Genomic DNA, 21,246 nt, shown 5'->3' on the forward strand with positions numbered 1-21,246 from the left:
AGATCGGGAGTCACCTGGGCCCTCCGATCGTGCTCCGGTCCATGGAATAGTATCATGGACCGTGAGAAACACATGGGAAACTCCCATGCGGTCCACAGGCCCACCCGTGGACCGTCGGGTCCTCGGTGGACTGGAGAACAGGGCCCAGGCAGGGTGCCTGGGCCTGGGTCGGCCCGCGCCCATGCGTGGGCCCGCGCACGAGCTGGGCCGTGCGCCCGCCTGGGCAGCGCGCCCGACTGGGCCACCCGCCTGGGCCGCGGGCCTGGGTCGTGCGTCTCGCGTGCCACCGCCTGCGGCCGCACCGCTGCCGCCCGCCGTCGACCGCCAACGGTCCTCCGCCAGCCGCCAACGGTCCTACGCCGCCTCGGATCTTATGCCGACTTCAAAAGCTCGTATCTCCTCCATCCGAGCTCCGTTTCGGATGATCTTAGTCTCGTTGGACTCCGTTTTTCGCCGCGAACCTCGCTGTGGGCTCAATGTGGACTGACTCTCGAGACATCAAATCTTAATATTAATTTTATTAAATATATTTCTATTAAGACAGCAAGATCCTTCGATCTTCAAAAAAAAATAAAAAGAAAAAGAAAAAAAAAAATCAAAACGACTCCTTTTAGGCTGATTACACTGTCATCAACCTTTTTCGGTCTACTTTGTGATAAAGCAAAAGCAGAGGGAGGAAAAAAAAAAGGCGCAAGAGAAAAGAAAAAGAAAAAGAAAGGAGAGGTTGAAAGGAAGGGGCAAAAAAACAAAAGGCTCCCCATTCCATGTAACCAGGTTCCTCTGAACAAAAAGCCTGTTCCGTCTTCTCCCAAAACTCATCTAAAGGAGCAAAAGAAGTAAAGCATATATCCATGCATTGACTCAGAAGAAGTGGCAGAAAAGAGCAGAAAAAGGATAGAGAACTAAAGACTTCAAGGTCTCAGGCATGAATAGAGGAGTTTTTCGGAGCTCTCTAGTGCAGCAGATGATGTGGGGGAAGCCTTAGCTGGTGGAACATGAGTAACCTGAGGCCACCTCCTCAACAGACCTCCCTTCTTTTACCCTCTTTCTCCACCACCACCACCACCACCTCCTTCTCCTCATCATCTTCTTCAGTGTTCCCTCCAAACCCACAACTATCTAATTTTCTCCCCATGACCCTGTTGCATGATAACCAAGAACTTCCTGAGTCATGGAGCCAACTGTTGCTGTAATCTCTCTCCCTCTCTCTCTCTCTCACCCACCCCACTCCCCCATACTTCCCTCTTTTCCTCCCTTCCTCTCTGTCTCTCCCCACCTCGTGTCCTTTACTTGTATAATTCTTTTAGAAAATTTTCCTGTAAATTAAAGAAAAATTCAATTGAGACTATATAGCAATCCTATCTGTTGCTCAAGCTAACTCATATTTTTATGTAATTTTATACGGTATGTTGACAGGGAAAAATTAGACTTCAGCAAACACTTAATTAGGTTTCATAAGGTTTATGTATAATAACTTTGTTTGTGTTCATAAAACTTAAAAAATCTCTCTCTCTCTCTCTCTCTCTCATTTCTGTTCTTTCATTTCGCCTCCATATCTTCTGATACTATCTGGATACATAGCTTCCGCTGGTTACTTATTTAGAATAAATTGATGGACAAATAACAGGGGAGTGTTGATGGAGGAGGACAGTTGCAGCTTCACTCCTTTCCCAGTCAAGAGGATGGAGAATTGGGAGGATCAGTTGTTATACCCATCAGCAAATACACATATGGTTGATGCAAAACAAGAGATCTCGGAGAGTGGACATGAGTACAGCCATGGGAATGAAGAGATTCAGGCATCTAGGTCTTCTTGGAGCCTGCCAACTTCCTCTCCTAGGTTATGTGTCTCAAGCTTCAGCAGCAACGCCTTGGACATCTCAAACAGCAAGGCAGAAAGAAAGCATCTCCAACCAGAGAATTCATCCGAGGTGAAAGGGGAAAATTTACATATGTTTCCTCAAGACTTCCTTAGTTTTTGTTATTATCTTTACTACTACTCTAATAAATACTTATTACAATGCTATCTCTGTTCATTGTTCTTAATTTTATTGTTTTGTTTTCATCAGAATATTCCATTGTTTTATGTGTTGCGATATTTCCATTAGAAGCTGCTTTGTGGTTGCTCATACTAAAATTGGGTTGATTTAATTTATGTTTACTTATAGAGAAATAGCTTTTGGTTTGGGGCTATATACATACATTCATACATACATACACACATATGTAAGTATGTATATGTACGTATATGTATATATATATATAAAATCCCCAAGAAATGGCTATGCTATATAGCTAGGCAAAACTATAGTGCAATCATTGTGGAACTTCATGCTCTCTTACCTATATATCTTAGATTGTTTAAAGTTGTTTAGTAGGATTCGCAGAGATCCAATGATGGGTCCTTACCCTTCTTTCTTCTGTCTTTCTCAAGTGCAACAGCACAGCTGGTGCAGCTTTGAAGAAGGCCAGAGTTCAAGGCTCCTCAGCACAATCACCTTTGAAGGTTTTTATCTATTCCCTTCATGAGAACTCTCTCTCTCTCTCTCTCACGGAACTGTGTGCTACTTTTTCTGGGATCGTGTCATACGATTTTATGATGTGAATGTAAAAATAGCATTTCAGATAATGAACTTAAAAAGGGTTTATACTCCTTGATTTCAGGCGAGAAAGCAGAAGTTAGGGGATAGGATCACAGCTCTTCATCAGCTAGTTTCTCCATTCGGGAAGGTATTTCCATTTGCCCATAGATACAGCCATTTTAGATCTACTTGATAACACCACCACCTAGTTAACAGTTTTTAACTTCTTTCCCATATCTCATATTATTATTTTTCTTCTCTTTTCTTTTGGTGTTCGAATAAAGATCTGACATGGCTGTTTTTGCAGACTGATACTGCATCTGTACTACTAGAAGCCATTGGCTATATCAGATTTCTTCAGAGTCAAATTGAGGTCTCTCTCTCTCTATCTCCCCCCACCGTGAACGCGCACGCGTGCGTGCCGCGTGCGCGCATGTGTGTGAACTGAACTGGGAACAGATATCGTTTTGATACTGTTTAAGAGCACGCATAAAGTTGTTACATTCCCAACAGTGTTGTTTACTGAATCATCTTCTAGCTATTGGTGTGTTGTATTGACATGTGCTTCAGAGATGGTACTCCTCCCCAACTTCTCATCCCCTCCTTTCATGCAGGCTCTGAGCTCTTCGTACTTAGGTGGTGGAACAAGGGGCATGAGGCGGTCTGTAAGTAACTAAGTATCATCATTTCTCGTTCCCTTTTCCCAATGCTACCAGGCCCAACCCCACCCCCCCCCCCCCCCCACCTCTCTCTCTCCCTCTTTCTCTCTTTCTCTCTGACAACTGTACGTGCATTTAAGATCACCAACCGAAGCTAAGATTGCTATTTTTCTCTGATCTCACAAAGTTTACACTTGCATGATGGATCTCCCCATCTTTGGCATCAAAAATACGGAAAAAGAGCATGCCCCTATCAAGCTCCTTATGAGCTCCGAAGTGAAATTACTTGCTTTGTTCCATTCTTTACAGGGCAACGGGGAAAGGAGTAGCATATTTCCTGAAGACCCTTGCCAGGTATTCTCCATTGAATCCATGACCAACTTAAAAAATAGACTTAGCCTTACATGATTTGGCAGCCCCTTCTGCTTTCTTTACAACAAGAGGTATTAGGAACAAAGTTGCAACTTTACGGCCTCTAGGGCCATATATGTCATATGTGACATTCCTAATCCCTCTTTGTTATGTTCCCTTAAGCAGTTGTTAAACGACACCTGTATGAAGAGAAGAGGAGCACCTAATCAGGTACCACTGAGTAGCTGTGAAGTAGCTTTTTCTGTGAATGAATGGTCATGATTGCATGTTCATGATATCTTTGCCATGGTCGATACCAAATTAAGATGTTATATTTTGTTGCATCATCCGTGGCATCAGGATGCTGATGATGAACCAAAGGACTTGAGGAGTAGAGGACTGTGCCTGGTTCCATTATCCTACACTATGGATGTTGGTGGTGTCGGTGGAGTGGATTACTGGTCTCCCGCTTTCGGTGGAGGGGTTTCGATAGAAGGCACCGAATCCGCAGCATGTTTGGGCTTGATGAGTGGATATTCTATCATCAGTGGTCACTCTGCTAACCCAAAGGTTGATTGCTCTTGATGCTCTACATGCACATGAATGAAGAGCATCGACCAAGTTTAAATCAGGATGTCAGGGTTCTTATACTTCAATGATTCAGAAAGGCTGGTTTCTTCTCCCTCTTCCTTACACTATATTGTATGTGTAATTCTGGCTTTGTAAGCATCAGGAGATGGTTTCACACCTCTTTTAATCAAGAAAGGAGTCCAATCATCTCTTTGATTTGTAGTAAGCCTGTCACTGTGCTTCATTGAATGGCCTCTGAATTTGCTTATTTTGAAGCGATAGCAGGAAGGGTAGGTCACTGTTAATATTGGTATTATTTTATATTAATACAAAGCTTGATAAATAGTTTGTGGATTGCATATTGTGAACAAGAATCATGCAATGAAGAACTCACAGATCTGTTGTCTATAGAATTAGACTATTTACCATATTATTTACCATATGTGAACATGCATGGTTACAGCCTAGACGTTGCAGCCGGCATCTTCCATTGGGAGGTTGCGTGATCGATCTTTAGTAAGTGTTTTCCTCGGTGTTTGAGATTATTCTTCAGTCATTTATGTGAAATGATTAATGGCATACCCGCAATTATTCTCGAGGAAAGAAAAGAAAGATATTCTAGCAAAACATCAAGTAGCATCTATTGTCTTTCTTTCCTTCTAATCCAAAGGGAAATGATTATCCACATTGATCAGACTCAATATTCCCTAGTTACATATATCCTTCTACATATGCTCTGAAAAATAACTTATGATCTCAGATCCTTTTAGGAAAAAGTAAAAAGAAAAGAATATCATTGATTGCTCCAAGCCTATCATGTACACCCTGCATTATCCTTTGTTATCTAATTTGTCTCCCTCAATTTTGAACATTCTTATTTTAACAATCAAATAACTTCTAAAAAGTTATCTTGGCTTTCAAAATTAAAGTCTGTTATTGCAAAATTCATGATTATTATTTGAAATCAAGAAATTTCAAAACATAGCCCTGTTCTTCATTTTTGTTTAATGTTTGTACGTAGCACAATTTATAATATATAGAAAAATATAGACTGAATTATAAATCCTTCTTAGATTAGGAGTAAATTGCACTTACATCCAATAACTTGAAAAATATAAACTTACCCTCCAGAGGTTTATTTTTATTCAACAGTTTAACCTATAACTTAACAAAACAATATATGGTTAAACCATTAACTTTAAATGGAACGACATGCCATACCAGAAAAAATTTTAACATGACCTAAATAACCTCAAGTAACATAACAGCCATCCAAGGATATAAAAAGACGTCTATCTCCTCTTCCCCACTTAAGGACAATTTCAATTTTTCATATACAGTAAATAGTTTCACTAACGCTGTTAATTTAACTGGGTGTAAGAGTGTAGATTTATAAGCTATTAGGTGTAAAGGTAATAAACATGAACGTCAAGAGGTTTTTGTAATTTACTTAAAAATTAAATGACATAGAAAATAATTTATATATGCACTTCATTTAGGGGAAAAAAAAAACTTGCATTATAAATGCCTAGATGATTGGTTACGGAGGGACCGTTTCGTTCTTATTAAGTAGTTGAGTATCCCCTTTACTAGCACTTTTTAGAGTCAAAAAAAAAAAAAAAACATATCAATAAGCTTCTTCATATGGCTTTTTTTTTTTTTTTTTTTTTGGGAGAAGCTTCTTCATATGTTTGTTGCTTTGTTTTGATGTCCGTTCTAGGCCTGAATTGCACTTAACCAGAAGTATACGGTTCCCATTTTTTTTTTGTAGTATGAGTGACTTTGACATGTTCGGCAGATCTGTTTGAGCTTGACTTTGGTCTAGGAAACTCCAAAGCTACGTGGGATAGCGGATCATTCAATGATAATATTAAGACTGAAACAATTACATTTCTTATTCACTCTCCAAGGTAAATAATAGAGCTCGTGTGAATATTTCTTAACACTTAATATGTTGAAACAAACATATGATATAAGGGTGGTACATCCTCCCACTTCATCAAAAAAAAAAAAAAAAAAAAAAAATGATATACCTTGATTCATATGTATGATCTAACAAATTAACCTTAACATTTCTGCAAACTTGTTTTGCGGCGTCGATTAAAGTAACGATATTCTCAATCAAAATGCATTTAAAAAAAGAAAAAGAAAAAATATTTTGAATAATTGATCTAATCAAATTTACCCCTCCACCAAACACATTGAGGAAAAACAAATCCTGATTCCATTACTTCCATATATATTTTTGTTGAGTTCTAATTAATATGGAACTTCCTGATCTGGCTCATGCCCCAACTATTTGCACCATGGCATGGGACGAGAACACTACTCCTTTGTGCTGCCATTCTTGTCTTTTGCGAACGGTTGCCATGTGGAATAATTTGTGTTGTTTCTGCGGAAAAAAGAAAAAAACAAGTGCAGTAACTGACTAAGCAAAGCTCACGCTGGCCATACCGCCAGCCGTTCAGGGATTTGGAACGGCCGGTTAAGTGATGCAGGTATATCCAAAAAGTCTCCGTCACCGAGAGCTTAGCTCATATCATTTGATATTATCTAGAAGGTTGTATCTTTGAATGCTGCATGCTGTATAAAATGATACTGCTCGTCAATAATATTTAAGTACCTGTCGTTCTTTAGCTGTTATTACGTCGGCTAAATGTAAATGTACAACATTTGATCATTGTTTATTATTTTTATTGTTCATCTAAACTGAATGCTATTTATAATTTTGAAATTCTAATTATGCTTTAAAGATCAATAACATGAACAGATAATGGCTGAATGTTACATAGCAGTGACGGTTATTTAGTATTTTCATTATACATCTAAATGATGTCATATTTTTATTTTTAAATTTCTCGTCAATTGAAAATTCATATTTTTAAGAGCCTTGATTTGAATAAATAATGGCATTACTTTGTTCATCAGACCATTGTTACAAAAATCATTTTTTAAGAAAAAAATTGTGAAAAAAAAGTATTGCAAATACCATTTTTTACCAAAATGATGTAGACGGCAATGGTATCTTCTTTTTTGTCTGCATATCAAGTGACGGTTTTGCCTATATAAGAGATGTTATCAACTTTTTGCCAATCATCATCTCCTTTTCTTTCTTCTTTTTCAAAAGAAGACGTTGCCCCCTTTGCTTGTAAGAAGAGATTGGAATTCACCATGGACCAGGAGAAGATGTCCCAACAACCGCCGAAGAGGAAGGGGGGTCTGAAGACCATCCCATTTATCATGAGTAATGATCTTTCATACGCCTTTTCCATGGTATTACTTAGTGCACACTAGATTTAGCTCCACCATTTTTTTTTTTCTTTTTAATCAGAAAAAAAAAAAGAGAAATTCCTGTACCGTGTCCTGCGGTAGGGACGATGGTACAATATGGCGTGTAATTATGTCATATATTGTTTCCAAAATGGTTGTAATTAACATATAATTTGCATGATGAAAGAGAGATGTAGAAGGTGCAGGTGTTGAATTGCTGATTATCCTCTCCAACTTTCTTTTGTAGCAAACGAAATCTTCGAGAAGGTTGCGAGCTTTGGGCTGATGCCAAATATGATCATCTACCTTACAGAAGTGTATCACATGACCCCTGTAACTGCCGGTAGTGTTCTGTTCATATGGGGAGCAATATCATATTTCTTACCCATTTTTGGGGCTTTCTTATCTGATGCCTACTTGGGTCGCTTCCTTGTGATAGCAATTGCATCAGTTGCATGCCTGCAAGTAAACTACTCCTCCACTTATGTTTTTTTTTATCCTTGTTAATGTGATCTTTGAGTTCATTTGTTTTGATTTCATCTGAAGTGATAATTGATAGGAGTCAATAGGACATTCTCAAGGTATATCACAAGTACATAGATTTAATTGTACCCATCTATTGCTTTGTGACGGTAGGGCCTCCTCTCTCTCTTTAGAAATGGTGCAAGAACTGAAACTAGGTCCACTGCAGTCACAATGTGTTGCTCATAAAATTTTGTTATATAGCAAGTTTAGAGCATTCACTAGTTCTCATGTTGTTTTGCTAGGGGATGGTTCTTCTATGGCTAACAGCAATGCTACCCGGAGCAAATCCCCCTGCCTGTGACCCTGCTGACCTTGTTCTCGGCAAGTGCCAGAGCCCGAGCAATTCACAGCTCGCTCTCCTGTTCTCTTCTTTCGCTCTCATCTCCATAGGAACTGGTGGCATTAGGCCATGCTCTCTAGCCTTTGGTGCAGACCAGTTCGACCGGAAAGACAACCCTCAGAATGAGAGGACCCTGCAGACCTTCTTCAACTGGTACTACGCAACGATCGGGATATCCTTTATCATCGCATCGACTGTCATCGTCTATATACAAGATAAGATGGGATGGAAAGTGGGTTTCGGTGTTCCAGTAGTGCTGATGGCATTATCTATCGTCTTCTTCCTCCTGGGTTCTTTTCTTTACATCAAGGTGAGGGGTAACTCGAGCATGCTAACCGGCCTTGCCCAAGCCATCGTTGCAAGCATCAAAAATCAGCGACTAGTCTTGCCATCAGAGACTGCTGATTGCAGATATCATCACAAGAAGGGTGGTTCGAACATCATGGTTCCCACTGAAAATCTAAGGTACAACCATCATTATTCTTAGAATAATAATTCTTTGTGCACCGTGTCTGTGTCCGGTGGAGAAAAAATATACCACTTCATCAGATTGCACAATATAGCGTAATTAATAAACGGACAAATATTTAATGCAGCTCAGCTTTTTTTTCTCATCAAAATTTTAGCTCAAGATAAGATATAAACTACTGGAATAGGTTTAATGGAGAGTGGGTTTTGATGTTCCAGTGGTCTATATAACTGTCATCGTATATATACAAGATAAGATGTAACCATCATTATTTTTAGCTCAAGAAGCGACTACTACTAAGGGCTAAGGCCAAAGATTTAAATCTCAAATACGTTTTGTTTCCCTTACGAATCGATCGGTTTTTCAGGTCCCTGAACAAAGCCTGCATCATTAGAAATCCAGAGGAGGACTTGAACCCCGATGGCTCCGCCGCCGACCCATGGAAGCTGTGCAGCGTGGAGCAAGTAGAAGTGCTCAAGTCGGTGGTGCGAGTGATGCCAATTTGGTCGACCGGGATCATGCCGGGAGTGATCATCAACCAGCAAATGTTCCCGCCGCTGCAGGCGGGCACCATGGACCGGCACATGGGGTCCAAGTTTCAGATCCCCAAGGGCTCCTTTGGCGTGTTTGGGATCATCACCTTGACGCTTTGGGTGGCCATTTACGACCGGTTGATCGTCCCTCGGCTGGCGAAGATCACCGGAAGGCCCCGCGGTCTCAGCCTCCGGCAGAGAATGGGGATCGGGCTGGCGATATCATGCATTGCCACAGCTGTTGCAGCCACCGTAGAGGGCATGAGGAGGAGAAGAGCAATTGAGGAAGGGCTGGCAGATCATCCAAGTGCCATAGTTAACATGTCAGCAATGTGGCTGGTGCCCCAGAACTGCCTGAGTGGCTTAGCCGAAGCTTTTAATATAATCGCACAGATCGAATTCTACTACTCGGAGTTTCCTAAGAGCATGGCCAGTATTGGGATGTCTCTGATTTCACTGGGGTTGGGAGTTGGGGACTTGGTCGCGAGTTTGATCCTGGAGCTCGTTGACAAGAGGAGTGGAAGGAATGGAAGAGTTAGCTGGGTTGCTGCCAACCTAAACAGGGGCCACTTTGACTACTACTATTGGATCCTTACTCTATTGAGTGTGTGTAATTTTTTCTACTTCCTTGTTTGTAGTTGGGCGTATGGCGAGGAGGGAAAGAATAGGTTTCATGAAGAGGAGGACCTGGTGGTGGAAGAGCTGGACACGAAGCCCGGGGAGTTGTCCGTTATCCTTTGAATTGCGTGCTTTTCGTATGGCTCTTGTGTGCTTTTATTCTAGGTAAGCTTTAGGACTATAGCAGCTTGCCACTTGAACGTGTACATGTACTTTGAGAAATGCAATCATATGGTTATGAAATATATTATGACGAACAGATTAAGCTCCTTATATGGATCCAACTGCCCTTGTAAGCTTCTAACCTCTCTCTCCCCTCCTATTACCTTCTTCGCTTTTGATCTCAATAAAACTTTTAGTAATTATCAAAAATATTACAAGATTATATATTAATTAATATAAAATTTAAAAAATAATAAATAATTATATACAGTAAATTAAAATAGGATACAATAATGTACGTGACTTGATTTTTAGCTTACATCCACGGACGAAGATGAAGAGAGATTTTACTATATCAAAAATATAGAGTATAAAGAATATGCGGTAGCGCAAATAATAAAAAACAATCCTTCAATAATAAAAAAAATGTGATTATAATATATATATAATGTATATATACAGCCATCAAAAGCTAAAATAAAGAGAAAAGATCAAAGTATTCAAATGGATCAACAAAGTTTAAAATAAATCAGATTCATATCACGGGTGACACCTGATTCAAGCCACATTCAACAGAAAAAATATTGTTCCTGCGTTTATAGATGGCCTTTAGTTTGTGGTTGAGGGTGAGTGGAAATTAGAAACAAACCACAATAACACATCGATAACTTCTTAATAGCTTAGAGAATATTCCACCTATAGCTCCACCTTTTGGGCCAGTCAGAGCAAAGAAATAAATTGGATATATTATAGTTTATAAAAAAGGAGCTAGTCCTAACTAATAGAATTTTGATTAAAATTCATGTGGTTGTGCTCCAAGCCTAGATGCATAGCAGCTTTGGTTCTGGTTTTATGTGGATTGAACCTAACTTGATTTATTTGCATTTGATCCGACTTTTATGATTTCCCTCCAAGAAAAAGATCTGACCTTTATGGTGGGTTTAAAGCATCTGTTTTAGTGACATAAGCCACAGCTGGCAAGCATGCTTGTTTGAAAGTGAATAGATAAATCTCCTGTTCCTATTTTACTTTCCCTGTGGGGAATAGGTCTTCTACTTTCTTCGGTAAAAGAAGGTTAGAAGAGAGGGAAGCCCTTGGATATACCATTGTATTTTAATATTTTGTTAGCAAACGCCTTACCTTTTTATTTCTTCCAAACCAAGCCAACAGCGGTTTAGTGACTTTTGTTTTATAGCCCCCTCCTATTTCCTACACGGGTAAATGTTGTGTTGGGCTTTCTTATTCCCTTGCATAGATTTTGTATAGGGAAAATTGCCGGAGCCCTCCTTAGGGTTATTTTTACTTTGGTACTCTTCGAGTTTAAAAAAATTCAATCTGATTCATCAAGTTAGTTAAGTGATTTAATCCGGTCTTTCTGCCCCTCTTTGTTTACTTGAGCTCATGGATCCTATCATGTGAAGAAGAAGCTCTTGAGGAAGTGGACTCCCTACAAAAAAATAGCTTATCAGCGACGGCTAAGTAGTCATCGCTAATGAGTATATTTACCAACAACTTATTACGATAGAAAAAAAATCCATCATAATAAGTATAAAAACTTATTAGCGACGGTAATTTTGTTATTAGCGATGGCTAAACTGTCGCTAATAAGTTAATTATTATTAGCGATAGATTTAGCAATGCAATTTTGTCGTCGCTAATAATAAACCCTAAAAACCCTCTCCCCCAGAACCCGACAGACTCATCGAACACCCTACTGCTCATCTTTCTCTCCCATCGGCTCCTTTTCTCTGGTCGCCTTTCCCCACGCTATGCTGTTGGAGCCTCCGACCTCCTCTCCCTAGCCTTGCGCCATCATCCCCGTCTTGGATTTGGCATCCCTGCACCAGATCAATGCTTCCAAGTTCTTCTCCGATGCCTCCTTTCTTCCTCAGCCTCCCAGAGCCGACGTCCCGCTGCTCGGTCCCCCCTCTTCTTTCCGACCTCCCCTCTTCCTTCTGTGCTGTCGTGTCTCACTGAATCATCCTTTCTCTTGCCAGATCGACCATGCCCCTCTCCCCATTCTTCCCCCGCCTCTCCCTTTGTTCTCCCACTGCACCGTCGGACCTACACCCCTGCCTCCCCCCTTCGGAGACCGTTGGACCCGTGCCACCGTCAGACTTCAGAGGTGAGTATTAGCGATGGCAATGGAGTTTGACGTAGGTGAGTATTAGTGATGGCGATGGTCGCTCACCGTCGCCACACCGCGTTCCTATCTTTTTTAAATTATTAATATTTAAAATTATATTTATATAATCAATTTAAATTAATAATATTTAAATTAATAATGATATTAATTTAAATAATATTATTAATAATATTATTAAAATTAATAATATTATTTAAATTAATAATATTATTTTCGAAATGTGGAACTACTTCGGGAAGCTCTCCGACGAAAATAGTCCTACTATCTTCAACGGTAGGGGTTCGAGGTCGGACCACCATCGGACCACCTCTAGTCCACTCATCTACTTCGGTGGCGGTTGAAGCAGCTCGATGATTGGATTCTAGATCCTAAGTCCGACCCAAGGTCCAAAAAATATTTTCGGGCTAGACTCAAAGAGGGGTGTGGTCTGACCTAGTCCGACCTTCTTTTAGCCCCACTTGCAATGCTGCTCAGTACTTTGAAACTTTTAGAATGAAATTTGCTAGGATGCTATGCTGGCGTGTTCGCACGGTCTAATTGTCTGGCACACCCCAAGTTCGAACGTGCATCCCGACTGTCCCGATCGATCCTTGCATCATTTCAATTATTATATTGCTTATCATATTTATATAATTAATTCGTGAATCTATTTATTTTTATTTTCAAAGATTACAGGATGAGTACTCCTAGAGGATGGAGCCATGCTAGCCGAGGAGAGAGCTCCAGAGCATAAAGCTCTAGAGGAGAGAACTCTCATGCGGGCAACTCATATGGTTCTATAGCACTCACACCATGGGATAAAATCTAATACTAAAAATTCTCTATTAAATTTTTTTATTTTTTACTATCTGATATAATATTCTTTATGATCTTTTGTTACTCTTAGATTCGGACGATGTGGAGTCACCATTGACCCCACGGTCATATGGAGCAGCGGCCAGCTTTGAGCATCAGTACCGTGGCAGAGGACCCACCCAACTTGTGGCAGCTCCGACTCAACTAAATGATAGAGAACTAGTGCACATTCAGAGCTACACGTAAGTACTAGATCTTCGAGCAATATTTTTTTAAAAAATTTATCATTTTAGAATCAATATTTATTGTTCAAAATAAATTTTACAGGACATTTAGGAAGCCTGGGAGGTCTCATGTCATTACTGAAATCGTCCGACAATTGATGTTGGGGCCAATGAACGAGTTATCTAGTTGGTCATCGAGGGCTCGTGACGCTGCATGGGAGATGTTCCTAATAAGTCAAAGGTGTTTAATTTTTAAATTCGCAGTACATTTGTATTCTATTTATTTATATATGCCATCCTTTATTTACAGTCATACTATCGATTCGAGACTTCTCAAGATGAGGAGGCTATCCGTCGGACCTTCGAGGAAGTCGCGACACGTCGACTTCATGATGGGCTATACCACCTCAGACAGTCCATCATTGAGTTCTCTAGTTCTGAGTCACCATCAGATTGAAACTCTTTTATAGATCACTAGATATGGAGGGATGTTTGGGAGGTCCTTTGTGACCAGTGGAGCAGTGCGGAGTACTCAAATGGATGACAGAGGGTTTGATAGAATTGGACTGTCCAATAGGATCTGATCAAGCACACCAGCGGCTCTATTGGTACACATGTCATTACAGATAGATTGGTAAAAATTCTAAACTTATATTAATCTCATATTTAGTTAATTATATGTTAGTTTTTTATTAACTTGATTTCTTTATTTGTTGTAGACACGATGGCTGGGTCATGTACGACGGCAGCTGCAGTTGTGGGAGGCCATGCACTAATCTAGGAGGATCAGTGATTATTTAAATTTTAGATCAAAATAGATCACGATAAAATAAAATATTATTTATTAAATTTTTATATATACTGATATGTATAATAGCACGAATAAATTTTTAAACTGTATAGATGGATTACGCAGAGTGCGTCATAGCACGATACGGTGAGGATCCATCCTCTCAGCCCCTCCTTGACCTCGAGGGATGGCTCAAGGCCACTGGAGGGGTTACTAGGAGTCAGGTTATAGAGTTCGGGTATAGCTTTGACCCTCCAGCAGCTCCCTGATCTTCGACATCCTCCTTTCAGGCCTTGACGACCCAGACTAGGACGATGCATGTATCGAGGAGGTCATACAGAGGCTTTTTTGTCAACGACCTTAGAGCTTTCGGAACGTCGTCTGCGATACGATGGTAGAGATTCTTCGGGATCCACATCTGTATGATCAGCTAAACTCGTTGTCATAGCCATCACAGCAGATAAGTCAAGCAGTATTGATAAATTTATTTACTTATTTTAAATTTTTATATTTAGAAGCTTCACATAGTTAGGCTTGAGTCGAAGGAAGGGGATCTATGGGTCAAAAATCAATCTTTCTATTTGATGGATGGGATGGAGATGTAGATACGTCCGTATCATCGAATGAAAATGCAGGAATAATCCGTTCGAGAATCGAAGGAGTATATCAAAATATATCCCTTCATACTTATTTAGGCTTGAGATAGGAGAGAGGCATCAGGGGGTCAAAATTCAATCTAATAATCTAATAGATGGACCAGAGGTGTTTATAGCTTCGTATCATCGAATAAAATATATACGAATAATCTGTTCGAGAATTAAAGGAGTATATCAAAAAATATCTATCCGTGTCAGTTTAGGCTTCAAATGAGAGGGAGTATCCAAAGGGTCAAAATTTAACTTAACCATCCAAAGAAGTACTGGCTAAGGGTGTCTATATCTCTATATCATCGAATAAAATATATAAAAATAATCTGTTCGAAAATTAGAATAGTATATTAAAACATATCCCTCTGTAAATATTTAGGCTTGAGGCATATCAATTATAATAGTTTTACAGTTTTAATTAATTTAATTCTAAAATTATTAATAATATTTTATTTTATTGATTACAAGATGTTGGGATATTCGGTTTTCATCCACCTACTGCTGTAGAGGACGTACAGGAGCAGAAGGAGGAGGATGATCTCCATTGATTTTTTTTTTAATTTTGATATATTGTATTTAAAATTTAAGCAGTGTTATTTATACAATTTAATTTTGATTTAATATATAATATTAATTTTTTATTTATGATAGCGATAGTTAATTGTTAGTTGGTATAATGTTCATAAATATAATTGCTTGTTAATTAAAAATTATAACAGATTTTAATAAATATAATTATTAAAAATATCTTTTTAAAAAAATATATATGTATTAGAGACGGTTTTAGCAATGAAATTTTCATCGCTAAAAATATTAGCGACGGCTCATTATTAACGGAAAGCCATCGCTATTATATTTTTTAATTTTTTAATTTTAAATCTGAAAAATATTATAAGCAATGGATTTTCGTCGCTAAATACTGTCGTTAATAGATTATTAATGATGGCTCATTTGCCGCTATTAATGAGCTGCTTTAGTATCGTATTTTTTTTCGATAATTTATTAGCGACGACGTTGCATCACTAATAGTAATAGTGATGGTAATTTATTTATTAGCAGTGGTATTTAGCCATTGCTAATAATATATTTTCTTGCAGTGACGGTAGCAAATCGAAAAGAATGTAACAACCTTAGGACTGCATTTGAATAGCTAGAGATAGGAGATGGGTTCTTATTTCATGGTCTCTAGTAACAGGGATTGTAGAAAATGTGAGAGGAGAGAACAGGAGAGGAGGGGTGTCTTTTTTGGGAAGAAACAAGCAAAAGAAGGGACAAGTAAGGGTATTATGTTCTTTTAGATGGTCTCATTGGAGATCATATTGAAGCACTTAACTAATTTTAGGAACTAAATTTTAATATGAAAATTAAAGGGTACTAAGTAAAAATGATTCTAAGTTGAGAGGGTATTCTAATATTTTTTTTATATTATTATTACTCTTCTCCTTCCTTGGTTTGAAGCATGGTAATAGTGTGAAATAGCTTTTGGGGGCTTGTGAACATTATCTAGGCAGTCTTCAAAGATAAGCGTGTAACTAAGCCATGGACTGGCATCCTTTACTCTCCTAGTTCTAGCGGGTAGATGTAGCTAAGTTAGAGGTTAATTAATTTTCACATAAATAGCAGAGAACATACGGAAAGTTGCGTCTACTAGCTTGATCATTACTGAAGTTAACACTTACAACACTTGGTGATCAAAATATTCATCAATCATAACAAGCTACTTGTGAAACCAATATCGTTCATGTTTTGATTAAAATTAAAATTCATCTTTCTTCAGCTCAATGGCAGATGTAGCAATAGAGACATAATAGTTAGTGATTTAGAAGTCATATAAAATGTAGAAATCTCTGAATCAATCTATTGGAACATATTTCTCTGTTGTGGAGCCACATGAAGAGTGTTTGACTGCAATAGAAATACCATGCCTTCTAGTTTTCTGATTTCGATATTCCTAAACTATTGCTAGCTTCAAGTGATCATGATAAGAGCAACAATAAAATTATTAACCATAAGGTGAATAAAATTGAAACAACCGAGTAACAAATGAAGTGCATTTAATTTCACCGGCCCTAACGAGCCAGCTCCGGGATACAAACAATTTTTTTAAATTAATGCTGAATGAGGACATCTTTCTTTCTTTTCCTTTTATAAAAGAAAGAGTTGGGATAATCCTAACCCATGAGAACATCCTTAATTAAGACAATTAATTGTTTCATAACCCCACCACTGTCACTTTAATGTTTACTTTTGCTTTCCTCAGTAGCTGTGGAAGGTGGTGCCAAATATTTATATTATTATTCTATCAAAAAAAATTCATATTATTAACATGTACAATATTTTAGTCAAAGTATGACCTGTACCAGAATCCAATTATGTGTCTCCTCTGACCCGTACAATTCAAATGAATTGCTTCTTCAGATGGAGAGTAGAAGGGGACGAAGAAGCATGCACCGTAAGGAGTAGAGGACGGGAAAAAGGTTACAAGGAGGATGGATTGACAGGCAAGGAGGAGCAATCAGAGGAAAACAAACAGAAGGAGAAATAATAGGAAAGAGATTTGGATGTTTCGCTGGGAGAAGTTGGGTTCTGCAATTGAAATAGGCATGGGTGACTCCTTCCAATTAGGGGTGGAACTGATCCATACTGGGCCGGGTTCTATCTCTCTTTGAGCCCGGCCCGAAACTCCATCTCTATCCGAGTTCGGTCTGAAAATAATATTTAGATTTTAGGCCGGGTTTAGGCCCGATGAATATATAAAAATCTCGATCTGAGCCGAGTCTGAGCCCAGAATCGAGCCCGACTTGAGCCCGGCCTGAAGATCTTGGGCCGGCCCAAGTTTTGTCCGGCCCAAAACCCACGCTCGCCCACTCCCTCCTCTTCTTCGCCTCGTCCTCTGGTGCTCTGGCCGAGACCACGTTCAAGACCCTCTCCGGCACGGCGACACCTCTTCTGCTAACTCCACCCCCTCCCAGTCTATGAAGGCTCTGCCACCGTCGCCGCCCGATCACAGGTTGCCGTCGACATTCAGTCACAGACTGCCGTGTTCTAAAGCTCTGGATCCTTCTTCGCCATCCTCCTCTAGCTCTCGATGGTGACGAGGGCCGTGTCGGGGCCGCTCGATGGGGGTTTTGTCTTCTTCGGGCCGATCGAGCGGTGGGCACTCTCGGGCTCGCTCGATGTTTTACCCTTCTCCGATCGCTCACAAAGAAGAAGAACTGGATATCTCGAGGAGGCTCCGGAGGCCATTCATCTTCCGATGAAGCCTCTCGGTGAAAAACCACCACCCTTGGTGCCTTTCTCCAGCCCGTCGTGCTTTTCTCGATTCTCCTCCATTGTTTCACAGCCCGATGGATCAAGTCCGGCAACGCCTCTCCTCTGGAGGAAATGAAGAATGGTGACGGTGGTGCCACCACCTGCAAGTCCTCCCATGTTCAAGAGGCCGAACGACGCGGCGAGAGAAAAGGAGGTGGCCGAGTTGCGACCGGCGATCGACGAAGGTCGGAGCAGATCAGGAGATGGGGGCTTGGGGGAGGTGGTCGAAGGAGACGGGAGGTGATCAAATAGGGGCAGGGCAAATCTAAGAGCATATGGGCTGCTTTGATCGGGCCCAAATTCGGGCTTGGGCCCGAGTCGGGCCCTAGCAGGACCAAAAGTCTGTTCAAGCCAGGCCCGAAAATAAAATGGATCCTATTTTTTGACCCAAATCCGGCCCGAATGATTTCGGGTTGAGCCCAAAATCCGGTCCAAAGCCGGCCCGAGCCCACTTCCAGCTCTACTTTCAATTTTTTCTCAATCTGATTTCGATTCTGAGGTAGAATAAAAATAATTTAATATATCTAAAACTCAATCCTCACTCTCCCTTAAAGATTCAAATTATCATTTCGATTGTAATTTCGATTATGAACTAAAAGCTTCAGAGTATTGATCCTAATCTAGTTGGATTTTAATCAATTTCAATTCTGATTACAAGTCAAACATCCTCTTGGTGTGTCTTCATTGGCATCGGAAAAGTCAAGTCAACTTTTAAGCAAATTATACTCTATACTGCATGCATCAACATAGTGCGTATATCACACCAATCTGCTTATTTTCTTCCTTTGAGCCAATGACAACATGAGTGCTAATCTTGTCATTGTTCCAATATCCATTGCCCTGATAGTTGTTGGTTGAATACTGAGTGCTAATTAAAGACAAGCATTGCATGTATCAAAAGATTAATAACAACCATTGATGCACCGTACCTACGAGAATCTGTTGTTCAATCAACTCGCTCCATATATCCTCAGGATTACCATAAGTCACCAAACAAAATCAATAAACGTAATTCCTTTCTCACATAGGAAAACATGTTTCCATGGATCCTCGATTTACTATAATATGAATACAAAAAAAAAATTATACACCGCTTGCGGCATAAAAAATCCTACGTGAAGTATATCGCTTCGCCCTATTAGACTACATAATCACTACTTTCTAATACATATTTAATATCCACAGTTCTATTTTTTTGTTTGAAATCCAGTGACGAAAATGTCTCTCTCTTAATAACACCTTATAAAAAAATTATAACATCTTATACAGAAAGTCATAATTTGAACGTAGGAAACCATAATATTGGCACAGTATGTCATAAGTTTTTCAAAAAAGAAGGAACATTTTCATCATTTAAAATTTCAAACGAAAAAATAGGACTGCGGACATTAAATGGACATTAAATACGTATTGACAAGTGATGGCTACGTGATCCAATCAGACGAGATGGTGTATTCTACATCGAATTTTTTATACCGCAGATGGTGTAGAAAAAATTTTCCTTGAATACCAGCAACCATAGAAGAGATGCATTTTTGCAAACCTTCGATTAATTTATTATATGAATTCTAACAACCATCCCACTCACCAAAATCTATAAATAATTGAATTCTTTACTTACATAGAAAAAAAACACATTCTTACAAACCTTTGGTCAATTAATATGAATTCAAATAATCATCCTGCCATCCGAAATCTATAAATGCAATTTGGTTTTTCTCATGTAGAAAAATACATCCTTGAGAACCTTCCATTCATCAATAAGAATTCAAACAAAAATCCTGCCAACCAAAATCTATAAATGCAATTCTTCTGTCACGTAGAAGAAATGTGTTCTCTCGAACCTTCAATTCATTAATGTGAATTCAAACAACCATTCACTTGCTACACACACAATCATACATTCTAGAATATGTAAAGAGATTTCACTATAAAATCACAAGGATATGAAGTATTACCAAGAATGTGAACTAAGCAAATCGATCAAAATATAGTGCTCGTAAGTGCTCTAGATTGTCTTTTGAATCAACCTATTCTCCAACTAAAATGTATAAAAGCAAATCCTTGGTCACAAAGGAAGAAGAATTGCAGGGGACTTTTCATGGAATTATGAGGATATTCATGACCATCGCCGTAAATTTTTTCTTATAGCCAATGCTTATGGAGTTAGATGCATTAGATAAATGGTGGCACTAGGAGGAACACATTGATCTATTCCTTCTACTTCATCAGCAATATCCAATCAAGCAGAGAGATAAATTACAGCATATATGGGAAAGTGTTGTTTACCATAGTTACTTCATTGGTGCTTATTTTTGATTTTTTGGAAAAAAGTGGATACCAGTCTACTTCCCCACGTCTCTGACAAGCCTGCTCCCATCTAATGATGAGGTTAATCAGAGCAATGTTCCTCTTCTGTGTATACCTTTTGCCAATTACATTGCTTTGTATCATCTAAGGCTGATGCGGCGTCATATTTCAAAAGTCTGTTTGTTCAGTATCAAAAATAAAAAGAAAAATTTGCATAATAGATTGAGAGAGCAAAAGAGAGAAAAAAGAAAAGTTATACAAAACATTGATAGATAAAAAAAAAAAAAATTGAGTACATAAAAAAGAATCTGAAAATTTTATTAAGAATAGAAAAAATACTGGCCGAAAAACCTAAGAGAAGAGAAAAAATACTAAGTGTGATAAGAGTTGAGGTGATGTGCCCAGGCCTAAATAACTATCTTGTATAGGTAAGAATAAAGATTGGAGCATAAGAAAAAGAGAAAAAAAAAAAGAAACCTTTGAAATCTGATTGATAAAAAAATCACCACAATCAGATCACAAAGGGGTAGAACGCCACACTCAAGAAAAGAAGAATGTGAGTGATAAGTTCTAGGGTTTATAACTCGCCACTAACACACAGGGGTTAGATAAGAGAAATCAGCAACACTCATTTTCATTCATTGAAATCTGAATTGAATACATAGATCGCCTCCCTTTATATAGATAAGAGAGGGAACATAAGACATTCAGTAAATGGAAGGAAATAACAGAATTTGACCATCATAGAAATGATGATGGCTATATCTTGCTACAAAGGAAATAATAGTGGCCGTATCTTGCTACTATGAAAATGATGGTGGCTGGAGATCATGGTGAATTAGGAAGAATAAAATAACTTTGGCTGCATCCTGCTACTATGGAAATGATGGTGGCTAGAGATCATGGTGAATTAGGAAGAACAAAACAACCTTGATTGCGTCTT

General features: G+C 39.0%; 1 protein-coding gene and 1 pseudogene across 1 annotated transcript; both read left to right on the forward strand.

Annotated features, from left to right (window-relative positions):
• The first annotated feature begins 784 nt into the window (after positions 1 to 784).
• Positions 785 to 4,521, forward strand: LOC105047360 (transcription factor bHLH68-like; annotated as a pseudogene).
• Positions 4,522 to 7,247: 2,726 nt separating this feature from the next.
• Positions 7,248 to 10,184, forward strand: LOC105047361 (protein NRT1/ PTR FAMILY 1.2). The gene is made up of 4 exons (XM_010926272.4): positions 7,248 to 7,406; positions 7,680 to 7,897; positions 8,200 to 8,762; positions 9,134 to 10,184. Exons 1-4 carry the CDS (start codon positions 7,334 to 7,336, stop codon positions 10,038 to 10,040), a joined length of 1,761 nt encoding a protein of 586 aa, XP_010924574.4. The 5' UTR covers positions 7,248 to 7,333; the 3' UTR covers positions 10,041 to 10,184.
• The last annotated feature ends 11,062 nt before the right edge of the window (positions 10,185 to 21,246 follow it).

Source organism: Elaeis guineensis, chromosome 6 (genome assembly GCF_000442705.2).
Source record: "Elaeis guineensis isolate ETL-2024a chromosome 6, EG11, whole genome shotgun sequence".
Classification (NCBI taxonomy): domain Eukaryota; kingdom Viridiplantae; phylum Streptophyta; class Magnoliopsida; order Arecales; family Arecaceae; genus Elaeis; species Elaeis guineensis.